Source organism: Syngnathoides biaculeatus, chromosome 8 (assembly GCF_019802595.1).
Source record: "Syngnathoides biaculeatus isolate LvHL_M chromosome 8, ASM1980259v1, whole genome shotgun sequence".
NCBI classification, from domain to species: domain Eukaryota; kingdom Metazoa; phylum Chordata; class Actinopteri; order Syngnathiformes; family Syngnathidae; genus Syngnathoides; species Syngnathoides biaculeatus.
Genome location: NC_084647.1, coordinates 8,993,504 through 9,019,296, shown reverse-complemented (window position 1 = coordinate 9,019,296; position 25,793 = coordinate 8,993,504). Strand labels below are relative to the sequence as shown.

Here is a 25,793-nt window from a genome sequence, read left to right as displayed (position 1 = left end):
GGGGATGAGAGAGAGAGGACTTGTGTTGTGTGTGTGTGGGAGGGGGGGGGGGGGGTCCGCAACACCAAATGCTCCCCTTTTTGTCCTTCACGAGTTTGAAACGTCACCCGAGATGAGAAAATGTTTGTGTCACATGTCAACGATGAAAAGTGGAAATATGGACTGCAGAGGTTCGTTCACCTGCACGCCGACAAATTTACTGTCTCCAAGTTTTGGGGAAGACGGACGGACGGATGGATGGATGTGGACCTGCGGGGGTGTGCGGACTTTTGCGCTTCCGATGTGTCCAATTGCAATCGTTCCATCGCGCTTTTGACCATTTCTGATTAGATAGCACTTCTTTTGTGAATATCCATCCATCCATTTCATTTGCCGCTTATCCCGACGTGGGTCACAGGCAGTGCTGTTGTGAGGTCGAGTGACTCCGCCTCCCTGCCGACGGAACGCCAAAACGCAAAGAAACGTTTGCGGATGCGTTCACGACGGCGCTCCGCGTGGGGGTGGCTGCCGCGCACACGACGACACAAACGCACAAACTTGTCTCCATGCGTACAAATGTCTTTTCTTGTCATATAAACAATATGCGGTACAATAAAGTATCTCAGACTGTATAAAAGATGAACACAACAGCGCTTATGAGAGTGCACAACATTTTTCAAAATGAATACTGACAGTGAAACGCTTACGCCATGTGCCTTGTGAAGTTGAAATATTTCTCATGAAATATTTACAGTATGGAAGCTGCTTAGGTGCCAGGACAACACACGCACATATTTAAAGTACAGTAATACCCAAAAATACAAACCGTTCTTATAGAATTATGTCACGAATGGTAGAAAAGAGACGATTGAGCATATCAGCGTAATCGCCAGATGACTTTCTTTCATCGTCTTCAAATCAAGTGAACTTTGACATTTTTGGTATTACACAATGACGCCGTCGTCCAAATGCATAAAATAGTTGCAGGCGAGCTTTTGTAGTCACAAATTGAAGTGGAAAAACACTTTTTTGGGGTTAATTTAGAGTCACGTTTGGAAAAAGAAAAAAAAAAACCAAAAAAAACTCGCCAAAAATGCTCAATAAAGCCAAAAGAGAGCTCGAATGAACGTCGGAACGCAGCGAAGACCAAACGCTAACGTTCAAATTTTGCCGCTTCGGTGGACGTTCGGGATTTGCTTGAATTCAAGTCACCTGCGCTTCCCTTTTGGAGTCTTCGGGGTCCACTTTGGGGTCCGCTTCGGCCAGCCGGTCCGGTCTAGGCGGGCACGCAGCGGTTGGGCCAGCGCGACATGACGTAGCCGCGACGACACACGCATCGGAACGAACCGTCCGTGTTGACGCAGCGCGAGTTCACGCACGGGAAGTCCACGGCCGCGCCGCCGTCGCACTCGTTCACGTCTGCCCCCCCCCCCCCCAAAAAAAAAAAGACAAAATGATAAACATGCAAACGCTAAGAAAAGAAGTCATAAATCATAAATCAGCATAAAAATCTGAACATTCGCTGACCGGACAAGCTGGACAGACGAAATCGGGACGGCGCAGTGGAAGGAAGGAAGACACGAAAAAATTAAATTCAATTAAAAAAAAAAGAGGCAACAGAATTTAGAGAAGGACGAGACAAGTGGGGGGGAGGCAAAATCTAAAAAACGGAAAAAATGTTGCAAAAAGAGAAGAAAGGCGGGAGGCCGCCGACATCGGCGCGGGACGTCCTAAAAATCGACTCCCCGGATATAAAAATCGGCGAAGACGGCGGGCCGACTCACCCGCGCACGTGACGGCGGCGGCGTCCAGCCGGTAACCACGGTAACAGTCGCAGGTGAAGCCCCGGTCCGTGCGGACGCACGTCCCGTTCCGGCAGCCGTCCGCGATCCCGCAATCCTCCGCCGCGCTCAGGCCGGCGTACTCGTCGTAGCGCCCTGAACGTGACATGCGGGAAAATGAGTCTCCCCCACCCACCAAAAAAAACTAAACGATCAGTGGCTTGGAAAAGTCCCGAACTTTGACCGGTCCATATGAGCCTCACGGTTTTCAGGAACGGGAAAAAACTATCAATGCAGACTCCACACGCAGCTGAGGACGGATTTGAACCCGGGTCCTCGGACCTGTGAGCCAGCTGTGCTCAACGGTCGTCTGCTGCGCCGCAAAACCGCACCAAAACCCAAAGTTTCTCGTCACTCACGCTCGTAAAGTCTCCTGGGGTCGCCTCCCGCATAAGGGGGGAACGGCGGTCCGGGTCCCCAAGAGTCCCGCTCGTCCTCGTAAGGAGATCCCCTGGGCCCGAGAGGGGGCGCGTCCGCCCGGTCCTCCGGAAGCGGCTCCGGGGACAGACGGCGGAACGGCGGCCGCGGCCGCCACCCGTCGTAGTCTCTGTCCGGGTGATAACGAAAACAATACGCACGTTTGTGTGGATTAGGACCCAAAAAAAAAAAAAAAAAAAACTGCATTCTCGTGTTTGTTGGGAAGCAACTACAGCAAGTGTTGTACTTCTTGATTGAAAACGTTAAAAAAAATATATATATATAAATATATACAAAAGAGAAAAAAAGTACAAATAAAAAAATACTACATCCAGTATCAATTTAAAATTAGCTAAAAAAGGGAAAAAAAATAAAACCACAAGCAAAAACTCACTTCAAAATTTGAAATTGTGAAAACAAAAACTGTACTAAGTGTACGGTACTTTGTTTGAAACGTATTGCACTTCAGTTAAATAAAATAAATGTTTCAAAACAGACACTTCTCGCTTCCTCAATCCAGATGTGCTGAAGTGCGCTCGGGCAGCGATTCTTTTTGCTACCACAAGAGGGAGCCACACTTGGAGAATGGCGCGGATGTTGCGGTGGGTGCGTTTGTTCCTACTCGAAGCGTCCGGTTCCCCCGTAGGTGTCGTCCGTAGGCGGGCCGAAAGCGTCTGCCGCCGGAGAGAAGTCGTCGTCGTAATCGGAGTCGGCGGGGAAAAGGTCCGGCGGGAAGGCGTCGCCGATGAACGGCGAGGAGAAGGCGGGGCCTGTGGGGTGGACAAATCGCTCGTGTAAAAAAAAAAAAAAAGTGTATCGTCAGTCACGTGTACGGATTACGGATTTGTAGCACCTCCGCCTCTTTGCGGTCCCAGCGGGTCCGGGAAGACGGCCGGAGGGAACGAGCTGCACAGCCTGCTCAAGTCCTCTGTGGGGAAATCGGCGTCGTCATCGTCATCATAAGACTTCCAAAGAGTTGTTTTTTTTTTTTTTGTAAGCGAACTGGCTCACCGCACAAACCGGAGCTCGCAATAAAGTTCATTTTTTGAACTGCTGGATTATTATTACGAGTGGACTTTTGAAGATCTTTCCGTTCCGATCTTGACTTCCAATCAAATTCAAGACACTTTCCAACTGCTTCCATCAAAATGAAGACTTTTGAAGACAAAGATGTTGTTTGCAAGCGATTTGCACCCAATTTGACATTTTAAAGAAGACTTGAAACCCCCCCCCCAAAAAAAAAAATCATTTTAACTTGCGATATAGTAATTTGGGTTGAAAATGCCCAGGATGTCTTCTTTCGATCTATTCCAGTTGCTCTATTGGGCACGTTTGGCTAAGAGGCCACAAAAGTCCATTTTTTTTTTTTTTTTTTGCTCCAATTGGATGGTCGAGCTTCTCAATTTAAAAGTACGGAAAATTCCTCGACTCTGATTGGCGGTCGGTGACATCTCGAGCGTCCATTGCGATGTGGGGCCTGGCGGGGGCGCCCTTCTCCCCGATTCAAAAAAAGCGTTTGGCGACGCTCCGATTACTTTCAGTCGACGACGACTATTTCTAATCAACCATCGAAAGCACCGGTGTCAAACGCGAGGCCCGGGGCCCATATCCGGCCCGCTAAACGATTTCACGTGGCCCGCAAAGGCAAATCATCTGCGTCGACTACCACGATTCTCGTGAAAGTCTGTACCAAAATTGTCATGAATGTCGAAAATGTTGTCTTTTTGTAAAAACGATGAGGCGATGAAAGATTTTGACGGTTTCCCAGTCATAACGGCCCTCCGGGGGAAAGCGTAACCAGCTGGTGGCCCGCGACAAAAATGAGTTTGACAGGCCCGATCTAAAGCAGCAACATGGAGGATTTGGAACCAGATTCCGTCGTACGGTTGCGAGCCCACTGAAGCCTCACTGGAGTCGGCGTCGACGGCATTTTTGTGGAGGGCCAAGTTGTTGTTTCAATTTCGTTGCAAGAGTCTTCTTTCATACACGCAACAAATGGAAGGGGAGCTCGTTTGCAAGGCTAATCGTTGACTCAAGTTGCCATGAAGTTACTCTCAAAAGGGTTTGGGGAGCACAACCCCCCCCCCCCCCCCCCCGTCATATCTGAACTTTATTGTTCAATACATGAGACCATTTTGTCGGGATTCCAGCAAGAATCCCGGAAGCTGACCAAGGTGATTTCCTTCCGCGGGCCTCCAGTTTGACACCGCCGCTGTACCCGCAGGCAAACAGGAAGTAGTACTCTTGAGCGTCTTACCCGAGTCGCTCTGCGGGCAGAGCGCACACTCCATGCCCCAGCCTCGGCCGTAGAGGCAGCAGCAGTCGCCGAAGGTGACCTGCGCCCCCAAAAGGGGGCTCTGGCACATCAGATCGGGGCTCACCGTCTGCCAGCACACCGACAGGTTCTCATCTGACAAGGACACGCGCACAAAAATTCAGCGCGCATCGCCGACGGAAAGCCGCTCAACTGATCAAATACCCAAAGCCAGAACATTTCAACGGCACCGGAAAAATCGCAACCGGTTTCGATCGGGGTCGAGTGAGTCCCTTCCGGTTCTCGCCTCGCATCGGAGGCGACTTTCAAGGCCCGCCTTGAGAATTCAATTTCCCGACTCGGACGCGGGCCCTTGGTCGATATTAACTTTGGACGGCTGAGTTTGAAAAGGATTCGGAGCGACGGATCGGTAGGGGGGGGGGGGGGGGGGGGGGGCCCAACATCCGTTCTCCCCATTTCGGAGCCACTTCGCGCTTCTTACGGCGTCGGCGTCTTACCCGGGCTGTGGTGGGAGGCGTTGACGCAGTTCTGCTGCGTCTGGTCCAGCACGAGAGGCGGCGGGCAGCTGCAATAATACGAGCCCGCCGTGTTGACGCACGAGCCCCCGCCGCACAGCTCCAGCTCGCACTCGTCCACGTCTGAATCACAATCACAATCGGCTGTCGTCGGACAAATACGGAAGGACGCAAATCAGATCGACACAAAAATGATTTTCAAAATGGGGAAAATACGTTGACTGAATTTGAGACGCGACTGAGAGCTGAGGTGACATCATTTCCCCCCTGACGCATAACTGCAGCCGCGACAGGCCCCAAAGGTCCACCCACCCATTTTGCTCCACAATCCCACCTTTCTTGCCCCCCCCCCCCCCCCGTTAGCAAATGTTTTCTTGTTAGCCCGTCCAAGACGACGACGTCACCGTGGAAAAAACACGTACACGCGTCGTCGGGCTGGACGAGGACGAGTTTCAAGTTTTTCTTTCCGCGTTTGCGACCCCCGACTTTCCCTCGCTCACACATTCTCACTGCGACGGAACCAGAAAGTCGCTTGACAATGACATGGCGCTGCTTTGAGTTTCGCGTTTTCCCGTGAGCACAACTCAAAACGTTCACGTGTCAAAGCAGATTCCCCCCCCTGAAACGAAAGGAAATCCGGTTCATTCGTTCCAGAGAAGGCGAATGAAGCCCCTTTGCACGTGATTTAATGCTTCGCTTCATTTGATTGTGTTTCTACTTCGGCCACCGGGGGGCAGTATAACAGTCCTCCGGACAGAAATGAGGAAAGGTGACTCGGTGGAGTCCCAGGATTCCCTTGTCCGCCATCTTGTGTGTCACTACTCGTAGACGGAAACCTATCCATTCTCAGTGACTCAGCACAAAGTCATAAAATGTGTTGCTGTTCACAGAGAATAATGAAAATACACCTAATTGTCCGTCTCCATGTGTTGTCCCACCATTTGTGTCCAAATAACCCCGCCGAGGGTGTGGAATGTTTTACGGCCGGGACAAAAGACCACACTACTCCTCCTGGATCTGAGATTCAACTTCCCGACGGACCCCCCCAGGGAGGCTGAGGCGTGAGATCCCGCTTTGAAAAAAGGAGGACCACCACCCCACGTGTGTGTGCGTGTGTGTTCGTACCGACACACTCGAGCAGCGCGGCGCTGTAAAAGAACCCGCTGGAGCAGTAACAGTGGTATCCCGGAATGTTGTTGACGCAGACGCCGTTCTTGCACACCTCGGGATGGAAGCGCTTACACTCGTCCACATCTGGGGGGGGGGGGGGGGGGAATAAAAACAACGCTGAAAAAAAAAAAAAATGGAAAAAGACGGAGCAGCTCGTCTTTGGCCTTTTGCATTGCATGCCGGGATGGGCTCCGGCACCAACCCTACCCCTCGTGAGGATAAGCCGCTCACAAAACGGGCGGATGTTTTGATGTGATTCGATTTGCATTTCGCGAGTCTCGAGACTTACTGGGCTAATCATCGGGATATTAAAATGATATCAAATTAGGAAGCGGGCCACCTGTGTAGCTGAAGGTCGCCGCCCCAGTGGTGACGTATCCTCTCCCGCTGGGACACAGCGACAGGAACTCGGCTGCACACAAACGGGACACGTCAGCGCCGAGACCGTGACCCTGCGACCCCCCCCCCCCCCCGGTCTCACCCGCGTGGGCGGGGGGGCAGGCCCGGTAGACGCAGCCCAGGCCCCAGCCCCCCCCCAGCGTGCAGCAGCACTCCTGCAGGGTGCTGTTGGCGGCCAGGAGGTTGCACGACGAGTCCAGGTTGTAGTAGCAGTCCCTCAGCTCGCCGGGGCGGGGGGCCGGGAGGGCCGGGAGGGCCGGGGGCGGCGCGGCCGGCGTTTCGAGCCCCGGGCTGCCCGTGCGGAGGGACGACGACGGAGAGCGGACGGGGGGAGTCTCTGCTGTGGAACAAGCAACGGCAAACGAAAACAATCCACGCGTGGAAATCGGGGCGGGGGGCCGGGAGGGCCGGGGGCGGCGCGGCCGGCGTTTCGAGCCCCGGGCTGCCCGTGCGGAGGGACGACGACGGAGAGCGGACGGGGGGAGTCTCTGCTGTGGAACAAGCAACGGCAAACGAAAACAATCCACGCGTGGAAATCGGGGCGGGGGGCCGGGAGGGCCGGGGGCGGCGCGGCCGGCGCTTCGAGCCCCGGGCTGCCCGTGCGGAGGGACGACGACGACGGAGAGCGGACGGGGGGAGTCTCTGCTGTGGAACAAGCAACGGCAAACGAAAACAATCCACGCGTGGAAATCTACTGATGTGAATTCTCGGCAGAAGGTCATCGTTGTTGTTTCCGAGAAGGTCAAAGGTGTCTTTCAAAACTAAGACAAATGTCCGGATTTTGTCGGGTCTTCGGCGTCAACGCCGTGGCAGACGTCGCAACACGCCGGAGGGAACTGCCACGACGTAGCGGACGGCGAAATAAATGACGCCATCCATTTCTCTGACGTGAATGAAAATATACAAATGTGCGCGTCATTACGGTTATTGCGATTGCATCCTGACAATCACGGATGACTTTGAAGAACAACGCGGAAATGTTTGCGTCTTGAAATCTACCAGGATGGCCTTTTCGATGGATGCCTCAAATTTCAGATCAACAACAAAAAAATGCAAAATTTCACGTTTTGTGTCATTACCGTGACTGAAGAAATGCTTTGAAAATGAACGGGGCCGCGTGTGCGTGTACCTGGCTGGAGCGCGCTCGCACAGCGCCCGCCGTCCGCTTGAAACTTTTCTCCCGGCGTGTCGCACTCGCACTCGAACGATCCGTCCAGGTTGCGGCAGCGAGCGGAACCGCACACGCCCGGCGCGGACGCGCACTCGTCCTCGTCTGCAACGCGCACGGAAAGAAGAAGAAGAAGAAGAAAAACCTGCGGGTGTCTCACCCACACATTTCCCTGTGACAGAGTTCGACACCCGCGCTTTTTCAGAAAAAGTGTGCGTGCTAAAAACTTTCACTGACAAATGTGTTGATGATTCCAGACATCAACACCCGCAAATATTTTGTTCCACCCACACCCACGGGTGTTTCTTTCAACACAGACACTTTTCAGGGTGTAAGATTTAAACACCCGCACTTTAGGAGCGACTCCTGTCTCAACGTCAACACTTTTCATGGCCCCAGCAGGTGAGGGCGGTGTTTCAACACCCGCACTTTTCCCACTCCAGCTGCACGACAACAAGAGCGATGATGCGCTCACGTGGCACGTGGGTATTGCAACACCCACACTTTTGCCCATTGTTATTAGCAGCATGGCAAATGCAAAATGTGTGGGTGGTTATCACCACACACACTTTTCCAAACGGGACCGCACAAAAAATATATTGAGGTCTCAGAAACACCCGCACATTTTTGTCCCCACTCACACATTTGACTGTAAAGAAGCTCAACAGCCAGACTTTTTCCGCTGTTACAGCGCGACACCCGCGCTCGGACGGGCACGTACCCACGCAGGAGTTCCCGTCCGGCGCGGCGGCGAAGCCTCGGTCGCACACGCACGCGTACGTTCCGGCGACGTTCTGACAGACGGCGTGCGCCCCGCACGCCGATCCGTCCTCGCACTCGTTCACGTCTGCCGGAGGAGACACGTGACCCCACTTCCTTTCCGCCCTTTCACAATAAAAGCTTTTCGTGCGAAACTGACCTTCGCAGCGTCCGGCGGCCGAGGCCCGGTATCCCGGCTCGCAGGAAGCGAGGCAGCGGTACGAGCCCACGGTGTTCTCGCACCGCTCGGAGTCTCGGCAAAGGGAACCGCCGGACGACACGCACTCGTCCACGTCTGGAAATCGCAGCGGCACACGTTTTTGGAATGTACACAAGCACTCGACATTTTTTAGTTGACAATTGCAGAGGTCAGGTGGAACAAACACTTAAGACGGTCGAAAAATCGGCAGAAATGAAGACGTTGAGGTTCTCGCGAGCAGTGAGCAGCTTTAAAAATGAGCTCATAAGAGGGACAGACAAAGTTGGAGGTTTTGGAGACAAGGTGAGAGAGAGAGAGACCAGACTTCGAGCGTTTGGACATGTCCAGTCAGGAAATTGGTAGGAGGACGGCGAGGATGGAGCTACCAAAGAAGAGAGCCAGAAGAGAAGGTTGACGGATGTTATGAGGGAAGACGTGAGGACGGTTCGGGTTAGAGAAGAGGAGGCACCAGATGGAAAAGGATGACACGCTGCGGCGACCCCCAATCGGGACAAGCCGAAAGGAAAAAGAGTCAACTCCCACCTCGCAAAGAAAAACAAATCATACGATACCGTACCGAGGCAGGCGTCGCCCTCCGGGTTGCCGGCGAACCCGCGCCGACATTTGCAGGCGAAGGAGCCGTCGGTGTTCAAGCAGTCGCCGTCCGCGCACACGTCGGGCCTCGCGCACTCGTTCACGTCTGCGCCAGACCGCCGACAAGTCGCACGCCACGTCGCCATGACAACCGGCGAGAAAACAAAGCGGCGCCTACCGACGCAGGTCTTTTTGTCGCCGCCGAGCGCGTAGCCTTGAGGACACAAACACTTGTACGAGCCCGGCGTGTTGACGCATTCTCCTGCGGGGGGGCACCAGTTCTCCTCCAAGCACTCGTCAATATCTGCGGGTGACATTCATTCAGTCGACGTGATACATCATTTCCAAAGATGATGCACTGCGTACGCTAACCCGCGGAGCGGACTCACCTCTGCACGCTGGCCCCCAACCGAAGGTTCGATACCCCGGGAGGCAGTCGCAGCGGAACGAGCCGACGGTGTTGACGCACACCCGCGCGGCCTCGCAAGCGGACGCACTTGCGCACTCGTCCACGTCTGCGGGACATTTTGCACTAAAATGAGGACAGGTTCTGCGTGTGTGTGCGCGTGCGTGTCGCCGTGCGCACCTTCACACAGTCCGTTGACCGATCGGTAACCTTGGCGACAGTCCACGCACTTGTAGGAGCCCTCGGTGTTGACACACTGCCCACCGGGACACACTCCGCCATCCTCGCACTCGTTCACGTCTGCGCAAAACGACACACGTGGACACGCGTACGCAGCCTGCGTGCGCACGCGCGTGCGCGCACGTTACCTGTGCAATGTTTGTCGGTCAGCGCGTACCCCGGGCGGCACGGCGCACAACGATACGAGCCCGCAGAGTTGACGCACATCCGACCGGGACACCGAGACGGATCCGCGCACTCGTCCACGTCTGGACACACACACACACAGGAAGACGCACACCCGTCACGAGGACTTCGTCGGCCGTGTGTTACGTCGCCTCGTCGCGCGCGGACCTGCGCAGGTGAAGTTGTGGAGCTTGTAACCATGGCGACAGAGGCACCGGAAGCTTCCGGGCGTGTTTACGCAGGTCCCGTCGGAGCACGGAGCTCCAACGCACTCGTCAATGTCTGAACGGGGAAACGGTAAACAAAAACACGTCTCGCTGCGTCGGGTCCGTCGAAAAGCCACAACCGGCGGTCCCTGGGATACTAGTGAGCACGTTGGGGACGCCAAGGGACGAAACCGGGGAATGCTGAAGACCATTCCGTAGCTGGTGCGGTGAATATTCCGACCATCCGTTACCTGTGCACAGTCCGTTGAGAAGTCCGAATCCGGGCTGACAGGAGATGCAACGGTACGACCCGGGACTGTTGACGCATTCCTGACCGGGACAAACCAACGGATCCTCGCACTCGTCTACGTCTGAGGGTGGGGTGAACCAAATGTTAGCTACAGTATCCACGTTAGCCATTTTTGCGATTTTAAGCATTGTAAGCTTCCACTCGGTCGGGCACGTTAAGTGATATGAGCCATGCTAGCGACATTAACAATGTTACTGATATTAAAGGATCCTCACACTTTTTTTTTTTTTTACACCTGAGGGGAGAGACGTTGTTTGCAAAATGTTAGCCTGATTAGTAATCTTACAAACATTAGCAACATCAGCCATGCTAGCACACAGTCACATTTTCCACATTCGCAACATTAGCCATGTTTGAAATATTCGCCACAGAGACAGTAGCCACGCCAGCAACGTTAACCATGTTTTCGATATCAACCGTGTGGTGCACATTAGGCATGTTAGCTACATTAGCCACGTGTCATATTCATCGCCTTGTTAGCCACATTGGCGATGTTAACAAATTCAGCTGAGTTAGTCACATTAGCGACTAGCCACGTTACCCACATTAGCCATGTTAGCATCTTTAATCACATCGACAAGATAACAGATATTAGCCCTGTTAGCCACATTAGCAAGACGAGGACCGTGTGGACAGGAAGTCACCGTCACAGCTGGTCTTCCGTGGGGTAGTCTTGTATCCGGGTGGGCAAATACATCGGTAGCCGGCTCCAGTGTTCACACACTCACCTGGATCACACACACCTCCTGACACAACACACTCATTCACATCTACACGCACACACACACACACAAGTGTGACAAAGACCCAGTCTCTTCAATAATGTTGTTGTGTTTCAGATGGTCCCTGGTTTTAAGAGGACTTACAATGGACTCGAGGTGGCTGCGTGGTAGTCTGCGGCCTCTTGAGAGGTGGGAGATCACCACCGGGACTGGAATCTCGCTTGGGGATCGATGGAGCAGGTCCTGGAAAGGACTCGCCTCTTCCTGCCACCAGACCTACCCAAAACACGGAGAACTCTAGTAGCATTCATCGTGAAAGGTATTTCCCGTTCTTGCCAGTCCGCCAGACAATTAGTCTGCTACCTTGACTTCCATTCCTACCTTGGGTTTGGCCGGTACTGGGACTCCTGCTTGTTTCTTGGTTCTGAGTAGAACCGTCATTCCCACCTTGGTTCCTGCTGGAGCCTTGGTTTTGGTTGGTGACTTGACCTCTGCCGCTGCCTTGATACTGATTGGTGCCTTGACTACCGCCGGAGATTTGGGTGCTTCCGCCAACTCTTGTGGTTTGCCTCCCACTGTTGGTCTGCTTCCCATTGGGAATTTGGCTTCTGCTAATCCCTTGGTTCTGACTCGTTACTTGTGGTCGGACAGTGTCTCGGTTCTGGGGAGCGCTTTGGCTCTGACTTGAGGTTTGGTTTCTGGATGTGCCGCGGTTTTGGCTGATGCCTTGATTCCTGGTCGCGTCTTGGTTCTGACTTGAGCCCTCGTTCTTGGCCATACCTTGGTTTTGGCTGATTCTTGGGTTCTGACTGCTGACTTGGTTCCTGGTAGTGTCTTGACTCCTAATTGTGCCTTGGTTCTGGTTGGTGCCTAGGTTCCTGCTAGTGTCTTGTTTCTGGCTTGAGCTTTGGCTTCTACTAGTGTTTCGACTCTGACTCGAGCCTTGATTCCCGACGATGCCTCGGCTCTGACTCGTGTCACGAGTCCCAAAGTTTCCTTGGTTTCGATCAATACTTTGACCACCGCCGGACTGTTGCGGCGGTCTGATAGAATAGGCGGTTGGTCTTGGTCGGCTCGGCTGGGCTCCGGTCCGGTCCGGAGTTTGAGGTTCCTGGCGGGGAGCGTTGCCAGCGTTGACAGGTCTCGATGGCGGCAGGCTGACAGCTGGGCGAGGTGGAGGCGGACTGGGTAAGCCGGCGGCGGGTTTCTGCCGGGACTTGTTAGCTCCACTAGAAGTAGCGGCATCTAGGAAAGGAAAGACAAACGGATTCACAGGTAATATGCGATTTTGTTGTTGTAAAAGGTGAAGATATTTATGAGCGGGTGGGGAGGACGTACCCTGATGTTGTTTGTCGCCGTTGGTTACCAGCTGCGCTCCTCGGGCGCCCAGTTGATCAGCAGCTCTCTGGCTGAACTGCAGGGCGGAGGCGGAGTAATGGTAGCCCGGACCGGCAGGACAGATCTCCTTGAAAGCCGCTGGGAGAGCAAGCACAGGTCGGTTTTTTTTTTCTGGCCCCCTCCTGCTCAAAATCCTTTTCACACCATGAAAACTGTTATTATCGGATCAGTGATGGACTGAGTTGGGGGTCTTTTTTTTTTTTTTTTTTTGAAGGAGCTCAAAGTCACTACTACTTAAGAAAGGGAACAAAAATGTGCAAAACCGTCACCGGCAACACAATCAGCTGAGCCGCGCGGCGCACGCCTCACCCGAGCCGAAGTCGGGGCAGCGCTGGCATTGGGGTCCCCAGGCCTTGCCCACCCGGCTGCAGCAACAGATCTGCTTGGTGATGTTCCTGAGGATGGGCAGCGAGCAGGAGGACGGGCCCCGACCCCAACCCAGGACCCGGTGGCACTGACCCTTCTCCTGTGATATCACGCTCTGGGCTGCACGCGACACAAAAGGGAAAACGTTCGGAGACGTCGAAAGCTTCCACTTTTGTCCGAGTTCCGTCTTTCGTGAGGACCGTGGATTCGCGGTTCGCTACGCACGAATACTGCCCTTTTTAGAGCGCCATCAAATGCCGACGCCGGCGGGCAAGTGCCGTACGCCGAGGCCAAGGTATCAACTGCAAATGAAGACACGGATGAGTAGTTGTACGTTGGAGCGCGTTTACTTACAGATGCAGAGTCCGTGCGAGGCGTCCAGGATGAAGCCGCGCTTGCAAACGCAACTGAAGCTCCCCGCCGTGTTCACGCACAGGCCGTTGTCGCAAAGGCCGGGCTGCAGGCACTCGTTCACGTCTGGCGAGCCGGCGATCGCAGACCGGTCGGTTACATATTGCCGTTCTTTTGCAAAAGTAAAACATCAAAGAGACGGGGCAAATCCACGAGGGGCTTTTCAAGGTTCTGCGGTGGACCGCGGGGGGCCAGGGGGGGGGGATCAGATCTCCACCAACGGAGCGTTTTTGAAGTCGTTGCCTGACCAACATCTGTGCGACACGTTCGCCCAGAAAGCGGAGCAAAACCGTTTGCACTCTAAAAACCATCAAAAATCATCTTTATTCACCACTGTTATGAAGAGAAATATTGTTACTGCAGTACTTTAGTTGTAATTTGCATATCTAGAAAAGATCTACAACACAGGTGGGCAACTAGCGGCCCGTGGGCCATAATATGCCCGTCGTCAGTTATATCTGGCCCACAGGACAAAAAGCAAAACGTTTATTTTTGTGTTTTGGGAAAAAACTGCATTGATACTGTACTTTATAGTCAGGGTGATGCTAACAATTCAATAGAATGTTGGTGCGTCACGATTTAACAGTGCAGTTCAATTCATTGTGCTGCTCCTTCCAGCGTGGCCACCGGGAGGCAGTATAATACTGCGCCAATGAAGAAAGACTCGGTAATATACTCCATGTAATATTGGTTGTTTAGATGAGAAAAAAAATACGCCTAGGTATTGTAATATCTGTCTACATGTGTTGTCCAACCGTTTGTGTTCAAATGTGCATCGCTTAGGGGCTTGTAAAACCGTGACGCTAAGTGTTAGCTTGTCAACTATCGGGTTCGTGGGGGGCCGAGCATAAGTACAAGGGCTAATTCTTTGTCAATGGGCGGTTCCGAGCCTCTTTTTGGATGAAACGGATGAAAATGGTGCTCGTTGTGTATCGAAGCTCTTCGTTGGCAATCACCCGTAACTGTGTATCACAAGTACTTATGGTATCGGTCCCAGTAAATACATGCATGTACTGCTATCGGTGTGAAGAAAAAAAAAAAAAAAAGGTGGAATCGAGCTTCCCTACTCCAAACTTTGGTTTGGTATCCCAGTCGACGACGCCAACAAACTCACCGAGGCATTTTGTTCCGTTGCCTGGTTGGAAGCCGACAGGACAGCTGTTGTTGTTGTTTGGACCTGCCGAGTCAGGACGGACGGAAGAAGTCCGTGAACACGGGCGCAGAAAGAAAGCAAAAACAAAACAAAGTCAAGAATTGGGACATTTCTCGACGGTCGATCCGGTTGAAGGAATATCCACGGCAAGGAGGAGTAGTGAGCGCGGGCCGGGGGCCGGGGGTCGGGGGTCGGGATGCTTCCGCCCCGGCCCACGTCGTGCACAAGTACGCCAACGGGGAGTTTGCTGACCTGCGTGCGGAGGGCAGAGGGCGCATTGGGTGGAGCCCCAGGCCTTTCCCGGACCTCGGCAGCACATCTCTTTGCTCCGCAGGCCCGACAGAGGAGAACTGCACTGTTCGGACAAACACACGACAACAACTCTTGAGCAGCTGCCAATTTCGAGATCTTGCTCGATGCTTTTTCTACTTTTCCTGAAAATACGTTTGGAAGTGATGCCAGTTCTTGCCGTGAGTACCAAAGTCACGTCTCGTTTGCATTTTTCTACTGCACGGGGTTGGAAAAATTCTCATCTTCCGCCGAGACTTCCCCAATTTCTAAAAAGACATGTCAATTCTTATTTTCTCCTGGAAACAAAACCAACAGGAAGTAAGGAGAGCGGTTACACTCGAGCGGCTTCCCTGCTTGAGGTCAAAAGCGGGTCAACGTTTGCGTCTCGCGATGGTGGCGCTGGCGAGGCAGGCTCAGCAGTTGCACTTGTAGGAAGCGCCCGTCCGTCCGTCCGTCCGTCCGTTCTCCTTCTTTTGGCGTGCGGCGTCGGCCGCTTCAAGTTTCCAGTTTCCAACGCGGCGGCGAGTCCTTCTGGTTCCCATTAGGTCGGCCGCCTCGGAGGTGCGCGACGGCACACGAAAACAATCCTGTTTGCACTTTGTCTCTCCCGCCGTGCGTATTTCCCGTTTGACACGGCCGGTAAACGCGACAGCGCTCGCTTGCCTTTTGGCAAAACCCGATTCGTCGACTTGGAGCTTGAGGCGAGCGCAGGACACGGACCGGACCGGACCGGAGACGCTCTCGAGTCAAAAACACAAAACAGGCGCCGCAAACACGCCAAGTTGTCATTTCATTGCGCTTGGCGAGCGCTTTTGCGGCCGGGGCCTCGGTTGAGCCTCGGTCCCTGCCGGCGGGTGTCTTGGTTTTTGACATGAGCCTTTATTCCATTCCGGGAAGGACCTTGGTTCGAGCTGGTCCTTTTGTTCTAGCTCGGGCCTTGATTCCTGGCTGTCCCACGGTTTCGCCTGTTATTTGCGCTTCGCGCTGTTGACCTGAATCGAACTAGCGCGCCGATCCTGATTCTGACCACAAGGATTGTCCATATTTTCAAATGAATCTTTACAGCTTTAAGAGAGAGTTACAAGTTTCGACACGATGAGTCCTCCTCACCTGTCCGTCTTTGACCTCTCTGAAGCAGTACTTGAAGCCGGCGTGTTGGGCATAAATGTCGTCGCCCCGCACCGGCGCCGGAGCCCCCGCGGACCCGGACAGCGAGGAGAGCGGCCGCGGCGCCGGGACCATTCCTGACACCTGAGGGCACAAACGGCGATCAACACCGAACCGGCCGCCTGGACGTGGAATCGGCGGATCGGAGTTCGGACCTCGGTCACCTGGTGGACCTTCACGCTGGCCTCGGGGGGGTGCTGAACGCTCACCTTCACCAGGGATGCTCCGGCGCTTCCTGGGAACACACAGTTAGCGGGTCAAAGTAGGCATTGAGGAAACTCCAAAAGGAAAGACTCACCCGCTGCTAAGTCCTGGTTTTGACCCCCCAACGGCAGCAGGAACTCAGACCGGGTCAGTTCCGCGTTGGCCGCCATGACAGACAGGCGGGGGGGCTTGACGACCTCATTGAGTGCGGAGGAGGAGGAGGAGGGCGGGGCTCGCGAGGAAGGCTGAGACAAGACGGGGATCTGGCAGAACTTTCCGGTAAAGTTGGAGGGGCACAGGCATCGATCCTTCAGCAGACACACACCTCCGTTCTTACACAGCAGACGACACACAACTGCACAAACACACAACAACAAGTTTAACCGCACGAGTAATGTGACTTTTTTTTTTTTTTAAAACCAAAGTTTACCGTTTAATCATCATCGAAACGTCTGCCATCCATACAGAACATTTGGGAAAAAAAGCAGCCCAAAAAATATCTGTTATCGCCCGTTGCCTCCACTAGCTTAGCGAGGCTGTAGGCGCGCAGGTCAAACCAATTTCTAGCTATTGTTGATATCTACGGTATACGCAACGCACTTCCTGGCCAGACGCTTCCCGGCAGGAAGTGCTGCTCGCGAGCGATAAGGCGGCCCTGTGGAAAGCCCGCTCAACTTCAGGTCCATGTACTAGTACACTCTTTGTCCTCGCTAGTAAGATAACCACACGCGCTAGTAGACCGAACAGCACGGGTGACTTTTTCCCACGAGTGCGTGACCGACTCCATGAAACCATCGAGGGCACTTTGCTCGCTTGTAGTCCTACTCGTCAAGCACTAGCTAAGTAGAATTTTAGATTGCTCCTAGTAGCGTGCATTCCGCAACTAGTGCACACATTTCCCTCACTTTTATCGTCGACTAATTTTACTGGCGCATCCGAGCCTTTGTACTGGTTCACTCTCTTTCTCCTGATTAGGAAGGCAATTCAGAACTCTAGTAGAACAACTTGGGTGCACTAGAAGTGTCACGCAGATGTCAACTAGTGCACGTTTGTCTCGCTGTTATCGTAGAGTTATTATACAAGCGCCCAGACGTATCATCCAGTGGCAGTAGGGGCGAAAAAAAAAAAAAAAAAAAAAAAAATCGAGTAAGACAGTCAATATTACGACAGCATCGGAGCTTCACTGGCGTGCGGAATAATATTACGAGAGAGGGAAAAAAATGAAACCGTATGACAACGACTTGAGGGCACAAGTTGAACAACTGGATCCTAACTAGTGAGGCAAAACTGAAAAGCAATTGATTGTTATGCACTTCAGTAGGAGTACTAATAGCATCCAAATTATAATATAATAACTAACATCCCCTTAAGTTATCAAAACAAAACAAAACTTCATTCCTCCATGACACCATTTCCTTCTTCTGCCATAAATTTTTTTGGGACATCAAACTCTAATCTCGAAGCATCACCTCCACCAGACAGGGGAAGTTGTTTGTAAACGACGAACGATTTTCAAGATAAGACGTTCAACTTTTGTCACCAACGTGCTGGGCAGAATTCAGGAGCAAAACTCCTCAATATTGGAAACTTTTCTGTGTCACTAAACCAAGATAGGAGAGTCGCCATTCGGATCAAGTCGCAAAGACGCGGACGCAACTGCCGCAAAGTGACTCACACACTCGGAATCCGTCGCCGTCCCGCCGTCCCGTCGGCGGGCCGCTGAACAAGGTGGTGACGTTGCCGCGCTCGCAGCGATTGACGCATCGCCGCCGGTCGCAGCGCACCTTGCAGATGGTGGGGGTGAACATCACCCGCACCCGGTCCGGCCCTCCGCCGACGTCGCCGGGGACCCCCGCCGCGCCCGCCGGCTGCCCGTGAGCCGCCACGGAGAGGAAAACCACCACGGACGACAGCGTGCAGACGAGCGTCAGATGCGGCATGATGACTTTGTGGGGGGGGGGGGGGGGGTGTCCTCCTCAATTTGCGTTTCACACCGTCGGCATCGTCCGAACAAGAAACAAAGAAAGGACGAAGACAACTGGCTCCGGTTCCGGAGCGTCACGGGAACAAAATGAAGAAGAATGTCGAGATCCAAAAGACCAAATCTGGTTTGATCCAGAAGAGAAATTCGAGTTGCAAAGGGAACAGGTCTGGTTCCGAAGGACGAGGGAGGTCTGGTCAAAAAAGAAAGAAAGAAAAAAAAAAAAAAAAAACAAGGAGATTTGGTTCTAAAGGTGGCTTGCTTTACAAAAACCAGGTCCAGTTCCAAAAGGTTCCGTCTGTCTCCAAAGGTTGCAGTTGTCGCGCGGGTCGGAACCAGCGAGCGAGCGAGCGAGCGTTTTTGCCTTTGCGGAGGATCCGAGCGAAAGCAGCGAGCCGCCGGGGCCGCGCTCCAACATCGACGCCCACCGGGGGCCGCCTCTCGGCCTCGCTCGCCAGAGGCCGTAAATCAAAAGTCGACGCGCCGAGCGTCTCCTCGCGTGTCTCAGTGATGACGCAAGGAAGGAAGGCTGGAGCCCCCTCGTCACCCCCTCCTAAAAACACGACAACCCCCCCCCCCCACCCCCCGGAAAAAAGTGAAGCCTGCGCGCGCGCGCACACACACAAGCACTCTTTGTGTTGCCAGGCGTGCGTGTCGTCAACACGCTCTCCGCCCACACGCCCACCGCCGGCATCTCGGCCAGCCGCGTTTGCCGTCGAGGCCTCTTTTGGGCCCGCTTCTGCCATCCGATCCCGGCCGAGGGGCTCATATGATCCCAAATCGTCACAATTTGCTCTTTCTAGCTGAGCTCCAAATTGAAAAAAGGTTTGACGCTCAAATGTTGGAATTTGATCATGAAATGAACACACTTCTAAACTCAAGGAAACGTGGATTGTGGCTGCGTGCGTTGCATCGGCAGAAGAGCCAGGGGGCGGAGTCAGAGCGGCCCGAAGAAGGAACGCGAAAGTTTGTGAGCTAATAATCTTCCGAACCCATGCGCAAATTCTAAACATGCACACTCGTCGCACAAAATAAGAACAAAAAGTCGTTTTGATTGTTTTGACCCCTGCGCTTGGGAAGAAATTTCTGGGAAATGAAGTCACAAAATCAACTTGACAGATGATGTGAAACAGATTCCTTATTGGGGGGGGGGGGGGGAATAACTTTATGAGCACGTACGTAGACACAATCATCCATAAATGAAAGTGTCAAAGCGTACAGCGGTAACATTCCACTTCCTGTGTGCCGTCGGAACAACGTGGCACACTTTCCCGCGCGACCGACTCGTGTTTTGAGTCGAAACTTTTTACGAGCGGCGCCCTCGTGAGCGAGTTTTCCAGGTTTCCGGAGGGTCTCGGGAGTGTCGCGCTCGTTTGCGTTTAGCTACGAGCTCACGTCCTGCCGCGTACGCGCGGACGGGCACGCCAACCTTCCCTCAGAGCCCAAAACAAGGAACAAGTGAAGCCGAGCGCCGCGACGCGCCAGGGGAGTGACGTCGTCCATCCAGTCGCAAGTGTCCCCGTCGTGTCTTGTGTGTATTTTTCCACCGTGCGTCCACTGCGGCGTCAGCGCACACCTGCTCGGTTCGGCGTCGCCTCGGTGGAAACTGGCCTCTGCAATATTATCGTTGTGTGTTTTTGCTTGCACGTTTCGCCTCACACTTGTCCCTCCCCACAAATGTATTTCCACTTTTCCTTCTTCCTTGTTCAAGTTTTTCTGGCGGTGTTTAACTTTTCGACAAAGGCCTTTGGAAATCGTACTTGACTTTCTGGGTGTCGCCGAGAAGTGACATCGTCGTGTCGGTCGCCGGCCAGACTCGGCGCGGGTTTTTCCGCCAAGCGAAACGTCCAAGCTGTTTGTTTACGTTGCAGACCCAACGGCTACGGCGGCTAGTGGCCACTCGCTAGCGCGTCGGTTCTTCCGTCTTTTGGGGGCAACTGCCGAGTCTCAAAATGTGGTCGTTTGCCAGCGCCGGTCACAACCGACGAGGACTTTTTCAAAAGGACATTTTTGCTACAATTATCATGACCATAATTTCCGGCCTGTAAGCCGTGACTTTTTTCCACTGCGGTTTATGCGGCGATGAGGCTAATTTGCGCATTTTTTTTTTCTTCCCCAAACGAGTGGAAAAGGTAAGAGTGAGACCAGGGAATATATGTGCCGAGGAAGTGACTTTCACCGGTCCGGCCCTGTTCGCGCTGGGCTACCGTGTTACTGCCGTGTCTCAGTGATTTTTACTGGTTATGTTTTGTTTTTAACCAGCCCTGTTAACGTGGGGGCACCAGCAATAGTGCGGTGGCGCTAGCATTAGCATTAGCATTAGCATGAGAGCTCTCTGTGTACCGTCTTTGTAAATATCTCGTGTTTCAACTTGCGGCTTTTCCACAGCTGCGGCGTACGTATGCATGTATGTACTAAACAGTATTTCCTTTCCAGATGTACTGCGTGAGGCTCGTAACCAGGTGCGCTGTGTACACCGACAATTACGATAGTTTTGCGTGAGTTGCTGCATTCGCAACATCTCTTGTTACAACTCTTTGTGTCGTTGTTTGATCAAATCCACCAAACAAAACCGGATTCTTCCACGCTGCACGGAGGAGTCCAGATTGCACGCAGTGGGACTAAAGAATGCTAACATAAAAAGTAAAAACGATCAGACGTGAACGGTGGCGCGTTCGTTTTCAAAGTCGAGCGCGGAAACCCGGCCGTGCCCGGCACGACTTTTTGCTCCGTCGTCTGTCTTTCGAATGGTTTGCCCCGATGGACAGTCTACAACAGATAATCCAAATAAAAAGCTCAAGTCATTCACCCGGGTAGCATCTGCGCCCGTTAAGGACATTTGATCTATTCCGCAGTACGTGTCGTATAATTCAGTATGCGCATATTTACAGGTGGTAGACTTTGTTGTGCAGCGGACCCGCACGTGCGCCGTGTTGGCCACTTGCACGAGGACTGGCCCCGCAAAGCCGGAAAAACTATTTAGCGCCAACGACTCCAAATCAGTCTGACAGGCATAACAATAGCGGACCAATTACAAGCGGCGACGGCGCAGCGCAATAACAGGAAGTGCCACCCGGCGCAAGGATCACATGTCAGCAATGGGCCGGCGTGTTTACATTCCTTATCTGAAGCTCGCAAAGCCCCGAAGTGCACGTTCCACAAGCGTGACATCACCCACAGCTTGTTTTGGACTTTTTCTGTGTGTGTGTGTCTTTCCCAGCTACACAAAATTGCAAATAGGAGGTGAAACGCAACAATTAGCTTAGATTAGCTCAGCGCCATTCTTACAAGATAAACACGTGATGGCTGGAACTTGTTTGTAAAATGACATCATGGGAACGGATGGAGAGGAAAAAAAATGAGAATATGAAATGTTTCTCCGCTGGTTATGACCAAAAAAAAAAAGTTGCTTTAGGTCAAATGAAGAACAAAGTGGATTATAAAACAAAAACGACATTAATTTACATGATTTGGACAAAGGAAAACATTTCCGACGCTTGCACGAGTGTTTAAAGACGCCAACGTTTGTCAACCTGTTCCTGTAATGATAAATAATGAAATATCTTTTGTCCATATGTCATCGTAAGATGAAAACTGCATTTGGGTTGTTTTGGTGGCAAACTCTTTCCAAATATATTTGCACGCGTGAACGGGAGGCGCGACATTTTGCGGCCTTTGTCGCTCGCCGCTTTTTGAAATTCATTTCTTTCCGAGCGCGCTGACGAGCTGTTAAGCAGGTTAGCGTGACGTCACCTGCGGCCGTGTCGGCGCCGGCGCCAGAAAACGACGTGCGGACGTCCGGCTTCTTCTTCGCCTTCTCGATATGCTTCATCAGAACGGCGGCCATCTTGTCTCTCCTTCCTGCCGCCATCTTCTTCATAAGGACGGCCTGAGCCTCGCGCAGACTGTCAAGATATGATATTCACAATTAAAAAAAAACAACAACAACAACAAAATACTCAGCCTCGCGTTTCCACACAAGGACGTGCTGTAGCTCTTCTAATTATGGTTGCGTTATTAATCACCCCAGGCCTGTTAGCAATGCTAATCACGTGCGCTAATATTTTGCATTGTGACACAACGCACGAAATGCTAACGCTTCTTGCCAATGAGCAGCCACGCTCACGAGATGAATCGTTTTCACGCCATTTGGGCAATAACGCGGAAGACGTGGCCGACGGAATGTCATTTTGAAAATCAATTCATTTGGTATTCCAGTTATTGGCAGCTGTCATCCATCAAAACGCTCGAAAGTTCTGTAATATTTTCCCAGACAGTGAAAACCAAAATGTTACATGTCCAAAATGAAGTTTTGTGATTTTGCGAAGAAGAAAATTCTTTTTTGGGCAAACGTCGTAATTTTTTTCCCGTTCTTTCCCATGAAAACGAACACAAATTCCTGTTAGTGTTCCTTTTTTTGTTGTTCTTTGATTCTTTTCCAAATATCGCGGAAGGCGTCTACGCCACGGATGACACTTGATGCTGTTGCAGTACACCAGATGCGCCTTTACCGTTCTGAATTCATTTGTACAAAAATGAGCCCGGTTGAATGTTTGTCATTTCCGGGCTACTACTAGCCCGTCTCAGTGGCTCTCTGAGATCTTTCTTTAGCGTTAGCATTAGCCTCGGCGCCGATCACGCGTGAATTGCTTGCGGTCCGCCGGATGTTTTTCGGCGTCCGTTTCGGACTGCAAATGTCTGCCGGCGGGACCCTCGCGATTTGCTCCACGTATATTTGATTCGTCACCTTAGAAAAGTCGTTTTTGCCGCTCCCGTCGAAAAATTAGCGGCAATATTCGGTCCGGAGTCCTCCGATTCGGGACTCAACCAAGCGGGCGGGGCGAGCTGATTGGCAGGCGGCGGCGTCGCCTTGGGAACCGCGCAGACGCCTTTGGGACACCAGGGGGCGCCGCGGCAACCGGGGGGGCAACGCCCTGCGGGAGGACACGGGGAAAGGCGACAAGGACAAAAGGAAGAAGAGAAGATCGTTAGCGCACTTGAGACCTTTGCGTGCGCGCGCGTGGTTTTAATGTCTTCATCATCTAAACTGTGTTGATTCAATTATGGAAAATGTAATCAAGGAGCGCGTGTGTGGCAGCCATCTTGGATGTGCGTACAGTACTCACGTTTGACACACGTGGTGGTCTTCAGCCCCGCCGGCGGATCTGCACACATGCCCCATCTGCGCACACACACGTACGTTTACGATCCCATTTTCGGGACGGTCGTCAAAAGCAGGCGACAGCTGACGGAGGCCACCTCGGGTTCGATTCCGGCCGTCCTTCCGCTCGGTTGTGTTCGTCCACGGATTTCTGAACGCGACCTCACCGTGACCTTGTTACGTGCCAGCACGTGGATGCTAACGCTAATGCTAAAAGCGGCGAGCGGGCGTCAGCCGAAGTGTTCGGTTTGCCCCGCTAGCGCGTCGCTGACGTGAGCTCGGCGGCCCGAGTCGCGTCAGCGTGGACGAGGACGATGGATTTGAGCGTTACTCACGGTGTCTCGCTCCCATTGTGCCAACACACGCGCCTTCGTCACGGCTTTCGACGTCGTTTTGGTTATTTTCACAACATTTGATCAATAGCCGTTATTGTCACTTGTAAAAGAAAACCTCAAATGTATTTTTTGATGCCGCCTTGGGGGAAAAAAAAAAAAAAAACCTCCCCGGTGCCGCCCCTGAAGTGGTATTTTCCAAAAGTTCTTGACGATTTCCCGATTTTACTTTTGCGATCGGATGGCGACCGGCTCGGGGCGTGGCCGCCTCTCGCCCGGAGTCCGCCGAGATCGCCGCCGGGTGGTCGGTCGATGAGGTCACTGGGCCACTTCTTGGCAGAAGACAAATGGCGTTAGTTGCGCAATTGAAATCAATGTATCGTATGCATTATTTTTTTGACATGAAATGGTTTTGTGAAGTGTCGTCACTGTAGTTGACGCAATTGGCGCTCATTGAATTTAATTTACTATCAGCGACTTTCCACCCTAACATGTTTTGCACTTCGACTGATGTGAACGCGGTCGCGTCAGTCAGTCAAGTCTTAGTTGGGTCGCCACATTCTGTTCTTTACACAATCGCCGCTAGCTCCCGAGCGGCACCACATCAGTGAAGACACAAACAACTACAACTGAAGCGTACGCAACGGCTAGCGGCGCGACTGCGCTTGTACAACGACCGCCGGCCACATTTTGTCACTTCACTCGTGTGGCGTCCAATCTGAAGTTTTGCTCGTAAAGCAAACTTTGCACTGCACACCGTACCATGTAATGCAGTATATATTACTACATCAGGTATTTATGACAATTATTTCAACAAATAGATGACTCCCGTGACCCCTGTGAGGATAAGCAGCTTGGAAGATGGATATCATAATAATCTTAATTACTTCCATGACATCAACTAACAGATTCATTAATGGGATGAATTTTTGAAATGTGGATAAAATCATCAATACATACAGTTAACCATTTTTTTTGGGGGGGGAGGCGCTGCTAAATTGAAGCAAAAATAATGACAGGAATCTCGCGGAGCAAAATGCTAAACGAGCGGGACGGTTGGTAAATTTCACTTCCTACCAAATTTTGTGTCGCAAAAAAACAAAACGGGATGAAATCCTTGAAGTGATCGACCGCCATTGGCGGCTTTTGACGTCAATGATCCATTGCAGTGTTCAAAAAAAAAATGAAAAATGAAAAATGGCCACTTTGAAAGCAAAATGGAAGACTTTGCGTGTCTTTTCAGGCTTGGCTTCTTGAGCCTTTTTATCTGGCTTTTTTTTTTTTTTTTTTTTTTGGTCTTCTCATGCCAGACGTGTTCAAGTTGCAAAGTGAAACTGGTTGTCACGCCTGGCTGAAGGCCTTCAAAAGCGAAAAATGTCGTTGGCGCAAGTGAAGCTAAAAAACGACTGTTTGGAAGCAAAATGGCAGACTTCCGGTGTTTGAAAAAAAGACGGCTTCTTGAAACTTTTTGGTCGGTCTCCTCACGTCAGACACGTCCAGCAATTATTAGAATGATTATTCTTTTGGGTCGGTGGGGCTGAATTTTCTTCAAGTTTCAAGTTTAAGCAAACCCCAAACTTCCAAAGTCAACGCAGAGTGAAGCATTTGGCAGGTGAGCGGAAGTCAACCTGTGGATAAAACAATTCTTGATCGAATGTGAGCTGCGCTCGGGGGCTGACCTGCGCTTCCCGGGCGGCTCCGGTCGGACGAGTCCCGCGTGCCGCCTCCTCTCCTCCGCCGGCCTCCGCGTCCGCGTCCGCGGGCCGGGGCCGGGGCCGTGGCCGGCTTCGCGGGGTGTGGGTCGGTTCCGGTGTCCGTCGGAGACGTGCACACTGAGCATCCACGTTGTCGTGCACACGCAGAGCAGGAGCACGCGCATGTCGGGAGAAGACTCCGGCTGCGAAGTGCCTTGCTTGAACGTCACCCGTCGGGGTGTGAAAAGGGGGCAACCGAGCGTGTCCGGG

General features: G+C 52.5%; 1 protein-coding gene across 4 annotated transcripts; it reads right to left on the bottom strand.

Annotated features, from left to right (window-relative positions):
- Window positions 1–10: 10 nt before the first annotated feature.
- Window positions 11–25,789, bottom strand: LOC133505016 (latent-transforming growth factor beta-binding protein 4-like). 4 transcript variants are annotated; one of them, XM_061827821.1, is made up of 35 exons: window positions 25,509–25,781; window positions 23,463–23,518; window positions 23,084–23,270; window positions 22,090–22,241; window positions 16,450–16,710; window positions 16,307–16,386; window positions 16,095–16,235; window positions 14,946–15,048; window positions 14,655–14,717; window positions 13,484–13,606; window positions 13,073–13,249; window positions 12,704–12,841; window positions 11,747–12,610; window positions 11,510–11,641; window positions 11,288–11,413; window positions 10,585–10,704; window positions 10,296–10,409; window positions 10,091–10,210; window positions 9,903–10,022; window positions 9,706–9,831; window positions 9,495–9,620; window positions 9,300–9,422; window positions 8,684–8,818; window positions 8,486–8,611; window positions 7,726–7,869; window positions 6,679–6,933; window positions 6,538–6,609; window positions 6,153–6,281; window positions 5,010–5,150; window positions 4,495–4,647; window positions 3,091–3,165; window positions 2,860–3,007; window positions 2,180–2,367; window positions 1,764–1,916; window positions 11–1,398 (listed from the first exon to the last, which is right to left on the bottom strand). In XM_061827821.1, the coding sequence occupies exons 1-35, from the start codon at window positions 25,706–25,708 to the stop codon at window positions 1,256–1,258; spliced, it is 5,514 nt and encodes a 1,837-aa protein (XP_061683805.1). In that variant the 5' UTR covers window positions 25,709–25,781; the 3' UTR covers window positions 11–1,255. The 4 variants fall into 4 exon arrangements, 1 of the variants encoding a protein (XP_061683805.1); XR_009796122.1 differs by lacking the exons at window positions 11–1,398; window positions 1,764–1,916; window positions 2,180–2,367; ... (1 more) ...; window positions 3,091–3,165; window positions 4,495–4,647 and having other exon boundaries at window positions 6,679–7,087; window positions 25,509–25,789; XR_009796123.1 differs by lacking the exons at window positions 11–1,398; window positions 1,764–1,916; window positions 2,180–2,367; ... (1 more) ...; window positions 3,091–3,165; window positions 4,495–4,647 and having other exon boundaries at window positions 6,679–7,084; window positions 25,509–25,789.
- Window positions 25,790–25,793: the final 4 nt, after the last annotated feature.

Excerpts from the sequence above, each read along its gene's own strand:
- LOC133505016 (XM_061827821.1), bottom strand. The coding sequence starts at position 25,708 with ATGCGCGTGCTCCTGCTCTGCGTGTGCACGACAACGTGGATGCTCAGT. Across the intron at positions 8,612-8,683 it reads GGCCGCCGGACGCTGCGAAG|ACGTGAACGAGTGCGAGGAC; the intron begins GTCAGTTTCGCA and ends CTCCTCCGGCAG. Across the intron at positions 1,917-2,179 it reads CCCCAGGAGACTTTACGAGC|GGCGCTACGACGAGTACGCC; the intron begins GTGAGTGACGAG and ends TGTCACGTTCAG.